General features: G+C 40.5%; 1 protein-coding gene across 5 annotated transcripts in view; it reads right to left on the bottom strand.

Moving 5' to 3' along the window:
• Positions 1–13,386, bottom strand: part of ZNF385B (zinc finger protein 385B) — a 413,608-nt gene that overhangs the window by 84,741 nt on the left and 315,481 nt on the right. For 4 of the 5 annotated variants that reach the window (XM_069985183.1, XM_069985182.1, XM_069985179.1 and 1 more), the window contains one exon: positions 1,712–1,822. In XM_069985183.1, coding sequence (XP_069841284.1) covers positions 1,712–1,822 — 111 coding nt within the window. Of the gene's footprint in view, positions 1–1,711; positions 1,823–9,724; positions 9,791–13,386 lie in introns of those variants that run through there. The other variant, XM_069985181.1, reaches the window with a different exon arrangement.

A 13,386-nucleotide genomic window follows, 5' to 3' on the forward strand; every position in this document is an offset into this window, starting at 1 on the left:
TGCTCAAACCCAGAGAGGGCTATAGCTGTGATTGTTCTGAGCTGTGATACATGCCAGTCCTGTTTGGGAACAAGAAAATGACTTTGATATGAGGTTATAACTCTAAAAAAAACAGTAAGACCTGTCTTGGAATAGAATGCTTCCCAAAGCTGGTTATAGAGTATGGGTTTATTAGTAGGGCTTGGTGAGGTTGAAGGGTCTGGTTGACAGATAAAGAATGTCCCATTGTTGCATTGAGGAGAAAACTTAAGAGGGACTGAATTTATGACTTTCCAATCCTGTAGTGATAATGTCTGCTGGATGGTGTTTGAGCAGAATACATAATTCTTGAGATGTAGAAAACTAGAAGTAGATGAAAGATCAGTGGGGTACTTTAGATGGTGTGGTCCTGTGGGATGCAACACTGGTAGAAACTAGGCTACTGTGAAGATATCAGGAACCCGAGACCAATTTGAGGCTGGCTTCACACTGCCTTAAAATATGGAAAAAATGGCAATAAAAATGCCATGGCACTTTTTTTTTTCTTTCCAAAAACGATGTTCGATGGAAGTTAATGGAAGTATGCCGGTCTTATATTAGGCCCTGTCCCCTTTTCCCCAGCAGAATTCACTAAGAGGCGCACACCTCTTAGTGAATCCGTCCAGCCGGGTGCCCGAACCTGCGCCCGGCGTACTAAATCTACACCTGCTTCCAGCCACGCCTCCTCCCCGCCTCGACACCCCCCCTAAGCTCCCCCAGCCCGCCCATCGGGCGAGCAGGGCCTACGGAAGGCGTACGCCAGGGGGAAAGGGGGAAACTGCACATTCTCCCTGGCGTACGCCTCAGGCAGACGCTTTGTAAATGTCCCCCAAGGTGTTTTTTTGGCGTGACATTTTTCTCTCCTTTATGGTATTTTTGAGGCTCTTTTGGCAGTTTTTCATGCTGAGGGTGTGGATATTTTTGGCAAACTATGGTGTTTTTTTCCTATAGACGTCAATGGGAATGTTCTGGTCATCTCAAAAATGCCATTGCTATGTGTATGGTGTTTATTTTTCTGGCGTTTTTGTACCCTTTTGATCCTGCAACTATGTCAAGTGATGGCAGAGGAGCCAAGTTCAGCCATCTTGGTGTACAAAAAAACGTCAAAATGTCAAAACGTCAAAAACGCCAGGAAAAAAACCAAAACTTTTTTGGTTGGCCAGAAAATCGCCACAAAAAAACAAACAAAAACAAAACAAGTGTGAGGGCCCCCTGAAGGATCTTTTACATGACCCAATGGGAGGCAGCAAAGGAGTACTGATCTGGAGATTGGCGCTGGTTGGAGGTACCTTTACAAGGCTCGATTATTCACACATATACACTGTGGTTTTTAGTACTGTGCTGTCTTACGGGCTAGATGGAGACACTCTGTATGGAGCTATTCTCAATTTAAACATTTTTTCTAGAAAAGAATGCATCTGTATATATGGCTTCCAATGGAACATTGCACATATTCTGGTATATGGAGATGCAGTGGAAGAATTGTACATAAGAATAGGAGCCCTGTTAATATACAGTAGGTATAGGTGTAAATGATGTAACAGAATATTTTTGTGAAATGTTTAAAGGACACATTATCATGGTTGGTCTGTGCACAGCAAATGACATATGGTACAGATGGAAATGTTGTTGTAGTTAGCTAATAATAACCAATAGCCTGTTCTTTGTCCTTTAGAATATCATATATACTTACATCAGAATTAAAACGAAGCTGGCAGACATTGCAAGAAATGACTTGTTTTTTCTTTGGTGGAATGGAAACACCAAACGTATGGTTTATGACTGCTTTTTGCACAGGATCCATCTAAAAAGAAAGATAATACAAATAAAAGTACTGTCTTGCATTGTACACACAGCCATGTTATCCTGAATATCGGACAGGAAAGTCTCATATATCACGTTTGTATTTACTATAAGGTAACAGGCTCAGTTGTTACTAAGTGGATAGGATGACATGGTAAACAATGTGTTATACAATGTGAACTTAAAGGGGTACTCCTGAGACTAAAGAATTTTTTATTTTTATTTTTTGCAAATACATTGCTTTAATAAAGTTAGATAACTTTGTAATATAACTTTATCCAGTGAAAATCCCTTTGTTTCAAATCAACTGGTTTTAGAAAGTTATATAGATTTGTAAATTACTCCTATTTAAAAATCTCCAGTCTTCTAGTACATATCAGCTGCTGTATGTCCTGCAGGAAGTGGTGTATTCTTTTCAGTCTGACACAGTGCTCTCTGCTGACATCTCTGACCGAGACAGGAACTGTCCAGAGCAGTAACAAATCCCCATAGAAAACCTCTCATGCTCTGGACAGTTCCTGTCTTGGACAGAGGTGGCAGCAGAGAGCCCTGTGTCAGATTGAAAAGAAAGCAACATTTCCTGCAGGACATACAACAGCTGATAAGTACTGGAAGATGTAAGATTTTTAAATAGAAGTAAATTACAAATCTATATAACTTTCTGAAACCAGTTTGTTTGAAAGAAAAATATTTTCACTGGACAACCCCTTTAGGATAAATGCCTAGTTTTTTGGGGGTAGTTTTCTGCCTTGGTTTACACCATCAGGAGAGCAGGGCTTATGGCTGGTCCATCTGATCTAATTGTGCCAATCTAATTGTTTTAAAGGGGTTATCCAGCGCTACAAAAACATGACCACTTTTCCCTATCTCTTGTCTCCAGTTCAGGTGTGGTTTGCAATAAAGTTGCATTTACTTTAATGGAACTGAGTTCGAAACCCCACCCAATCTGGAGACAAGAGAGGGGGAAAAGTGGCCATGTTTATGTATTGCTGAATCTACCTCTCTGTGTTCTATCAGTAGCCTAGGAGTATCAAGGTCAGGTTGCCATGAAAATCCATCTGTCCAGGATATTCCCAAACAGTTTGAATCTGAATCTAGTTCTTGTCATCTCTGCTATTGTATGGAAATGTAAAGGAACTGCAATCATATACAAGATGTAAACTGAAAATGAATAAATGTTAGAAACAACATAAAAATAGGAAGGTCCAGTCTTTTGGGGAAGATGATGCATGGGTACAAACCAGGAATGGGAAACCTTTGCCCTTCCAACTGGTGCAAAACTACAGTTTTCATTATGACTGGATGGTGAAAGTTTTAGCGTTAGATTGGAATTGTTGCTTTGTCACAGCTGGTGCGCCAAAGTTTCCCAGTCCCTGCTATATAGGGTGCACTATTTTGTTAGTAATATTGCAGAGTTATTGGCTAACTATATGGAAGCTCTTTTATAATCAGTAAAAGTAATGTTGGTGAGGGGCTGGATAAAGAACTGGTATTTTCATTGCATTTACAACAGAAAAAAGGAATATGTGTATTTATGAATATGTCCCAGTGTGTGCTAAATCACAGAAGAGCATACAAAGGCATAGTCCGAGGTGCTTTATAGTGCACACCTCCTCATCACCACAGGTAACAGGGAGAGAATCAGCAGAAACTGGAAGAAAAAGAAATCACTACATAGGCTGTGTATTCACAAGACATTTGTCATTCTAGACCGAAAAAATATGTTCTAAAACTATAATAATCCAGAACCCTACTTTACAGCAGTCATGTATACCATAAGAAGCTGTAGTTTGGAGCTGAGTAATTGACTATTATGGGAGAGTTTTCTAAGCATGCCCTGTGACCTGTGCTAAGATCAGTGTGTGGTGGTGGAGGTGGTGGTGGTGTGGGGGGGAAGCTGTGACCAAAACCTATAGTGAGTAAGGAATCCTGTGGTATATATAGGTGTGTCGCCAACACATCCACCAGAGCACAGAGGGCATGGTGGCGCCCCCCCCCCCCTTGAAAACAGGGACTCTAAATAGTAAAATTACTGTGAGTTATTAAAGTTTTTAGATGTGACTAATGTCATGTGATGTGAGTGGGGCCTTAAGCAATATAATCAAATTACATTTGCTATATTCTTTATTGCTCTCAAATAAGCATAAAAGACCTGATTATAATGCTGGAAGAAGTGGTGTATTCCTTTCAGTCTGACACAGTGTTCTCTGTCGCCATCTCTGCCTGAGTCAGGAAATGTCCAACGCAGGGGAGGTCTGCTCTGGGGGTTTGCTACTACTGAACAGTTTCTGACATGGACAGGGGTGGCAGCAGGGAACACTGTGTCAGACTGCAAAGAATACATAATTTCCTGCAGGGCATGCAGCAGCTGATAATTACTAGAACTAGATTAGATTTTTTTTAATACAAATAATATATAAATCTATAAAACTTTTTGGCACTAGTCAATTAAAAAAAAAAAATCTTCATCTTGCAAACATCGACTCTATATGGAAACATTGAGAGTGTATAGTTATGGTAACCCCATGATTTTCCAGCAAATAAGCGCTAAAGATTTTACAGGATAAATCTTATACTAAGTAAATATTCATCTGAACAGTTAATAACACCTTTTCTAACTCCATCCTATTCCCTACACAGATAACAAAGCATTCATCCAGTCTTATTTTCACTATATAACTATATGCTACAATATTTTTCATATCTTTATAGAGGAGTGGTAGTATAATGCAAGTCATGTGTCCTATATAAAACATATCTTATATCAATACTAACAAAGCACATCACTACTCAGCAAATATAATCTAGTGTACAGAAGATATTACACAGGCTCCGGTATCACATCCATCAGGCATATACCATATAATCAGGCATATACCTTATCATCAGCCATATACCATATCATCAGGCATATACCATATCATCAGGCATATACCTTATCATCAGGCATATACCATATCATCAGGCATATACCTTATAATCAGGCATATACCATATCATCAGGCATATACCTTATCATCAGGCATATACCATATCATCAGGCATATACCTTATCATCAGGCATATACCATATCATCAGGCATATACCTTATCATCAGGCATATACCATATCATCAGGCATATACCATCTCATCAGGCATATACCTTATCATCAGGCATATACCATATCATCAGGCATATACCTTATCAGGCATATACCATATCATCAGGCATATACCATAATACTATCCTAAAAACTTAGGGTCCTATTCCACAAAGCGATTTTTCGACAATTCACGATAAACGATCTCAAAGGACCGCTATGGCGAACGACCTAAAATCGTCCACCCAATTACATGGAGCCATGATCATTACTGTTGTCCCTACTCCATTAGTCGCTGCGAACATCTTATTACACCGAACATTGCGCAAACGATTTGCAAACGATCAGCGATAAAAATAGGTCCAAATTCTATCAAGCGACCAACAATTTCTCGTTGGTCGTTTAATCGTTGTCTGCTATTACACTAAACGATTATGGTTCAGTTACGGACGATCTAACGATTTTTCAAACAATAATCGTCCCGTGGAATAGTGCTCTTTGTTAAGCAATATATATATATATATATATATATGGAGCAGGAGTTTATCAGCCTTTATTTAACTATTAGTTTTCATAACAGTACCTGCACAACTATGGAATCTATCATAACATCACAATGAATTGTGTCAAATGATAAAAGTATCTAATATTCCTAACTCATTCAGTTCTGCTCCATGTGAGGACAGCACATATATACAATCTGAATAAAATAATCATATACAAGTAATAAACCCAAACCCTGCAAATGTGACGCGTACTACTATCTGTGCAGCTACAACTCCAGCATGAGAGCAGATAAAGCACTATCAGTCTATCACACATCCCAAGGTGACATTCTGCTTCCACTACCTGAACCACTTCTCCAGGTATTGTCTGCATGACGGAACAAGTCTCTGCTCAGAAGGGAAGAATTTGCAGCAACGTCTCGGCCCCCTGAGTTGTGGCTCCGCTGGTAATTGACAGATGATAGGAGAAAGAGCAGATCATGCCCAAAGTCCCTGGCTGTGCAAGCAAATGCAACAAGGACAAAGCAACACAAAGTGTCCTCTCTGGAAGTCTCTTGGGCTTTAAAGTGTAAGATTCCCTTCTGAGCAGATGACGATATTTCCCAAACATGGGAGCTGAGTGGAGTCATTATTAGAATTCAGGAAGGTACCGCATTAACATTTAAATATGGCTGACACTCAGGTGGATTACTCTATGTTTGAATAGCAGAATTGAATGTGTCGTCTAGTTGTAACTTGATCACTGAAACAATATAGACACTAACAACTTCTTGTTCAATTAATTCTTTACTTGCTGTAGCCCCAGGCAGCTAATGGGAGCTTAGGGGAAATGAACAGTAATGCAGCAAGGCACATGGCCTGGCCTGGAGCTATTACCTTGTTTCTAACTTTTATAACCTAAATTACAAAGAGTCTTATTGTCATTTGAAAACAAACAAACAAACAAAAAAAAACTTTTGATATATCATAGAAACATATCAAATGTTTAGACTGATGGTGTCTGGATGCCGAGACCCCCACTGATTTGTAAAACTAACAGGAAGAAGCTTAGCCATCTTCTTGCTGCAGGAGATAGGACCCAAAAAGTGCAAAGGGACCAACATTCTCGTAATATAGAAGACTCCTGGTAGGAGAATGGATGCGAGCTAGAAAGCCAGCTGTCCCAAATAAAAGCCGTAGGAACATAAAGAGTACAGTAGCATCTGGTAGTGAAAAAATTGTGAAGGTTTATTTAGATATCCTTATCTGTGTGGGTTAGGGTCCTATTACACAGGATGATGGAGGCACGATATTAACTGTAAACGAGTGCCAATCTGCTAGATCGGTGCTTGTTTACTGGGCCTATTTCACGGCCGTTTAACAAGGGCCGCATGGACATCGTTACCGATGTCCTTGCAGTCCTTTCTTAAACTTTATACATTACCTATCCAGGCTGCAGGGTTCCTCTTGCGGTCTTCTTCTTCCCGGGTCCCACACGCTCCAGCTTCAGAGTGGCCTGTCTCAGCTGACAGGCCGCTCAGCCAATCACTGGCCGTGGCGGTCCCGGACAGTGATTGGCTGAGCGGCCTGTCACCTTAGACAGGCCGCTCTTAAGCTGGAGCGTGTGGGACCCGGGGAGAAGAAGACCACAAGAGGAGCCCTACAGCCTAGATAGGTAATGTAAATCGTCAGTCGCCAGACGCGCACCGCTATTACATGTAGCGATGTGCGGTTGGCGCCCAACAATTCTAGGTTCAAACCTATATCAACCATCAACCGATGATCGTTGTATTTATTTCATGGAACTATAATCGGCCAAATCGGGACGATTTGACCAATTATCGCTCCATGGAATAGGCCCCTTATGTTTCGACCCCTAAGAGTCCTTGTCCACCATGTTTCTGTAGAACCATTTCCTACAGTGAGAAGATGATAAGGAGAAACAGTGCTAAGAAGAGTCTTTTCCCCATTCATTTTAACTAACGCTGTGGGTCCCAGCACCAAACTCCACTGATCAAAACTTTCTCCACAATGCAAAATTTTTTTATTTTTTTTTATGACACTAACACTTTTAAGAATATGTATTAGCACGAAAGTACTCTCCAGCTCGCTTGATTACTTTTAAACCTTTATTGTATAATGTTTAAAAGGCCGACGCGTTTCGGGCTCTCTTGCCCTTATTCATGGCTCTCTGTCAGGAGGTCCCAAGACGACCCATGAATTAAGAAGTCGTCACCCAAAATATAAGGGGCGACTATTCCCTGTCCATGCCCTACAGGGCATGGACAATTGTAGGGCATGGACAGGGAATAGTCCCCCCTTATATTTTGGGTGACGACTTCTTAATTCATGGGTCGTCTTGGGACCTCCTGACAGAGAGCCATGAATAAGGGCAAGAGAGCCCGAAACGCGTCGGCCTTTTAAACATTATACAATAAAGGTTTAAAAGTAATCAAGCGAGCTGGAGAGTACTTTCGTGCTTATACCTTGTTGGATGCCCTTGGGTCCGGGGTTTTTTTCTCGCGTGCTCGTGGAGAGGCATACAGCCATAATAAGAACACCACATTCCATCTAAAGGGACTTTTTTGTTGTGAGTGCTGACCACTCTTTGTTTTTTGCAAGAATATGTATTGTTTAGTTCCAAGTAACATAAGGTAATGCTTTTCCAGATTAATTTTGAATCTGTTTTGCCCCTTTTGTATTAGGAATTCAGCGTGACATCTATAACGTGCAACGCATATGTAACAGTGTTTGCCCATAGAAATATCAAATCTCAACACAAGGGAGAGGGAGAACATTCCTGTTTACCCTAATGAGATGGCCATCATTGCTTAAAGATGCTTCCCTTCTCACTTGTGCCGACATCTGATCCTCCATGTAAGCAGAAAACATGTCAATGAGAATGTATTGCTATGACGGTGATGTTAAAGGGGTCTACGAAAATAGTTAGATAGTATGGTTGAAAGAAGACATATGTTCATCAAGTTTAACCAAGGAAGGGGGAGGGATGATGGGTACATTCTATACATATTCATTAATGTTATTTTGGTCTAAGACCTTGTCTTGCCCTGTAGTGAAGCCCTCCACTGTTTTAGCTGTGATCAGATCCTGGGTAGACTGTTCCACAGATTCACTGTTCTCATGGTAAAGAAGGCTTGTCGCCTCCTGGACTTCTAATGCGCTTTGCTATATATATATATATATATATATATATATATATACATACAGTATATATATATGTATGTATATATATATATATATATATATATATATATAGAGAGAGAGAGAGAGAGAGAGAGAGAAAGGGTATATTATTTACCCCAAATAATATTTTTACTTTTTTTTCCCCTTCAATGTGAACAGTGTCTTACTCTTCCTCCAAGACATTGGAAAACCCATTGGAATATTATGCCTTTTAGAGAGAATTTTCCTTTTTACAATAGTTAGGCTTTTGTATATTTTCCGCTCCAATGGTTTATACTTATGGGTTATTTTACAAATCATTAAACACCTTAGCCTCGCCATTGTTCCCATTATGCACCTGTTATTCCTCTCATTATCAATTTTTAATTACATTGTAGTTATGTAACAATAGTTCAGTGACCTGCAGCAATGTGTGTGTGAGAAGAGCGGAGAGATAAGTGACCCTATAGAAGTGCAGCGACTGTAGCATTTCCTTTTATCTGTTCCTAAACAACAGCATGGGAATAACAAATGTAATGTGTTAGTTTTGCCTTGATGAACCCATGCTAATATATTAGGGAAAAGCCATAGACGGCAATTATCATTATCTGCATAGAACATATTTATTGACTGTAAAGCAGCGTCTGACCATAGAAATGAATTACCAGCAAGTTATAGTGACAAGAATGGCAATATGTACTGTACAGATCTAGTCGGAATTTTCTATTTTAATGCTTTTTTCTATGTAGAGCTTTAAATGCAAACTAATCTGTCTCTGCAGGAACAAGCCAAGTGCTAACCATTCCCACATTAGATACATAAATGTAATCTACATTCACTGAGAGAATAATAAGGACATGGAAACGCTGCACATGATGTAGTTATGCAGGAATAGACAGGCATATGGAGGCACATTGTTAAAGGTTATTCTCATTTCAGTCACTTATGGCATAGCCTCAGGATATAAAGGTCCTACCTCTGAGGTTAAATACCTGTACCTATTTGTCATTTATTGTATTTACACAATGTTTAAGAGGAGACTACCCCTTTAAGGAAAAGTCGTGTTGGCCATCTCATAGTAGAAGAGCCATGATATACAGTATAAGGCCATGTTCACACAATGCAACATGGTCGTGATTAATACTTAACTTACATTGTGCTGCAGCTAGAGGGAATCCCAGCTGGAGTGTATACACATAGGGGGAGATTTATAAAACTGGTGTAAAGTAGAATTGTCTCAGTTGCCCCTAGCAACCAATAAGATTCAACTTATCTTTCCTCACAGACTCTTTGGAAAATGAAAGGTGGAATCTGATTGGTTGCTAGGGGCAACTGAGTCAATTCTTCTTTACACCAGTTTGATAAATTTCCCCCATAGTATACACTCCGGACAGGATCACTAGCAGCCACTCCGGCCGCACGCTTCATTTTGTGCAGCTGTGAATTGGGATGAGGGCGCATGCGGGTGCACTCGCATCCTAATTCATCAAAAGTGAAGATCATCATTGGTTCACTGGCCCGAACCTGCTGACAGTGCCGCTTTAATACACCCCAGCCATATACAAAAATACTCCTAGACCATCTTTTAAAAAGCTGATTGAGGAGCATAAACCTTCAACATAAAACAATTTTCTTATAAGGACAGCTCATGGGCATGTGTGGATGTTCCCTATTGCCAGAATGGAAAGTCAGTCTAGCTGACTCATCTTGTCCATGTATTATTTAGGTCTGCACCTATATGAAGTATGTAGCTGCTGCAGCTGTCACTGCGAGGTGGGTTTTCTGGCTAGACATGTCCTCCCTAGGAAAATCAGCTGCTTGTAGGGGTGACAGAACGCCTTTAAGAAAAAGATGTATGGGTGTGTGCTTTTGGCATCTGACAAGTGGTGGGATGTCTTAGATAGCAAATATACTGTCACTTCTTGAATTTAATGTGTTGTAAATAGACAAATGGACAAATATAAAGATCTAAGTAACTATGACTAGGAACCAGTTGTGACGGCTAGATGACTTGGTCAGAACATCTCCAAAACAATCTTATATGGAGTAGTTACATGGCATGAGGGTAACCTACACAATACCAGTTGGTTTTAAAGGGAATTTAAAAGTTCTGTTTTGGGCTGTATTTATGTTTTCAGGACTCTGTAGGGTGGCATCCAACTTCTCCAGATGTTAGGAGTCAAATGCGGAAGGTTCGGGTTCAGAGAACGTTGACGACACTGAACAGTTCAGCAAGTCCACTCAACACTAATGTTATGTGATCGCCCAAGCGGCAGTACTACCCAATCTCCTGGCTTTATGTCCAAGTGTCCAAACTTAATTTTTTGGGTGGAAGTAGAGAACACTGGAAACACTGATGGTTCCCTTTAAGACCTTCCCACTCCTACCATGCATTGTGTTAAATCTTTATTGTGTTAAATCAATTCTGACTTTAAAGGGGTAGTCCACCCAAAAAAATTTTCTTTCAAATCAACTGGTGCCATAAAGTGCCAGAGATTTGTAATTCCCTTCTATTAAAAAAATCTTAAGTCTTCCAGTACTTATTAGCTGCTGTATGTCCAGCAGGAAGTAGTGTTTTCTTTCCTGTCTGACCCAGTGCTCTCTGTTGCCTCCTCTGTCCATGTCAGGAACTGTCCAAAGCAGGAGAAAATCCCCATAGAAAACCCCTCCTGCTCTCCAGACTGGAAATAATACAACTTCCTGTTGGGCATACAGCAGCTGATAAGTACTGGAAGGCTTGAGATTTTTTAATAGAAGTAAATTACAAATCTCTGTCACTTCATGGCAGCAGTTGATTTGAAAGAAATTTTTTTTGGGTGGACTACCCCTTTAAAGTACTGTATATTATCAGTATTGTATATTAAACTATAGCCATCTACGGTGTAAAGTATAAATTTTCATGGAGTAAGGTCATTACTGTCATAAAAGTAGTCTTAAATATTATCAGATGTCCTTGTGATTCAGCCCCAGCTAAATCAATACCATAGATCTGACTGTTGCACACTTTAATAATATGAAGCGTATCTTCATTCCTTAACCAACGCAAGGGCTGCCCACTAATCTTATTTATTATAAATGAAATCTGCCGGCGCACTTTGATTGAAATTTGAAGTGGAAACAGGAATGCAGAAATGAACCTTGATGGTTTTAGAATAAGGTTCTGTGTCGGCAATTACAGCTGATCAAACGTACGCCATAGCTTTACTGTAAGAAGATTTTATAAGTGGTATATAATGTTATTTTCCAAGGTGCAAAGATAACAATCAGGAGGTCTGCGAGGATATACGGAATTGAGTAGAATACTGCTTGATATAAAAGGTATGTGGATGTTTTGGGGGACCCTTCCCATTTATAGTGAGAATAGAATAGATAATAGTTTAGAAACAAGTGATGCACATAACAGTTCCATACAGTGCTCCAAGAACAGTTTCCTACAGTGCATTACAGTACTCAGTAGCAGAAGTGGTGAGCAGTGGCAGGTGGTTATTACTGTCTGTAGATTGTAATGGCTTGCTGGTGAAACCCTACATGTGGCAAGGCGAATTTTACCACCTAAAGGGAAGTTGCCATGTTGCCGCTCAGCACATCTGTATTTATTTGATGGTCCCTGTAAAACATATATTGAATGCTCAATAGAAAGCCTAAATTCCTTAACTTTTTCACACAATATTAAATATTTACCCACTTCAGGACTGCGCTTATTTTGGCCTTAAAGTTTGGCCACTTTATAGTAAAATAGTTCTGTGTACAGTATCAGTAATTATAATCACTGTATATACTGACAGCAGCTCCCTGTGTATCTCATAGAACTAATATCAGACTCCCCTCCTGCAGGCTGTGCTGCCCTGCTCTGTGGTGTTCGTGTCCATAAAATGGCCGACATGGAGGAGCATGTGACCGTGCCCCGCCCCAGTGTCCACCACTGAGTCTGTATATATGCATGGGGGACACAGGGGGGCGGGGCATGGTCACATGCTCCTCCATGTTGGCCATTTTATGGACAGAAACAAAACAGAGCAGGGCAGTACAGCCTGGATGGGGGGAGTCTGATATTAGCTGTATGAGGTACACAGGGAGCTACTGTCAGTATATACAGTGAGTACACTTACTAATACTGTACACTGAGCAATTTTACTATAAAGTTTACAACCCCTCCAAGGACCAGAGCTCATTTTTTAAATCTAAACCTGTTTAATTTTATGTGGTTATACTGTAGCTCTGTGATGCTTTAACTTATCCATGTGATTCTGTCGTAATGAACGCACCTATCTTCAACATTTTTTCCCTGGGTGTGATTCCCTTGGGGAAAATGAAGTATAGTTTTCTGCCCCCCCCCCCCCCCCCCCCCCATATACCATTGTATAAAAAACTGAACTTTAAAACTGGGGGAAAAAAAATTGTTGCTGGTCTATAGACAGGTGATATACTCCTATCCTACCACAACTCCACCACAAATAGGCTAGGGTATTTAACTATATCTGATTGAAGACCAGTCTTCTATAGGCAGTTTATGACTGAAACAAACACTCAGGGACACTGGCTTACAGTGTGAGAGAGCAGGAGGCTGGGCAACAGAGATTATTCATGAAGAAGAGGAAGGAGAAAGCAATGGTGAGGAGTGCCAGCGTGCGGCGCAAACGCTGAGCCACGTCTCCTCTTTGACTCTTCATAAGGGTATGTTCACACTGAGTAAAATAGGCATAATTCCGCGATGGAACTCTCCACCATGGAATTACGCCTGCCTCAGTGTGTCATAGCATCTCAATGGGAGAGCGCACGCTCCTCCGCAGCCGCCGCTCTCCGCTCAGAGAAGTG

Source organism: Dendropsophus ebraccatus, chromosome 9 (genome assembly GCF_027789765.1).
Source record: "Dendropsophus ebraccatus isolate aDenEbr1 chromosome 9, aDenEbr1.pat, whole genome shotgun sequence".
Classification (NCBI taxonomy): domain Eukaryota; kingdom Metazoa; phylum Chordata; class Amphibia; order Anura; family Hylidae; genus Dendropsophus; species Dendropsophus ebraccatus.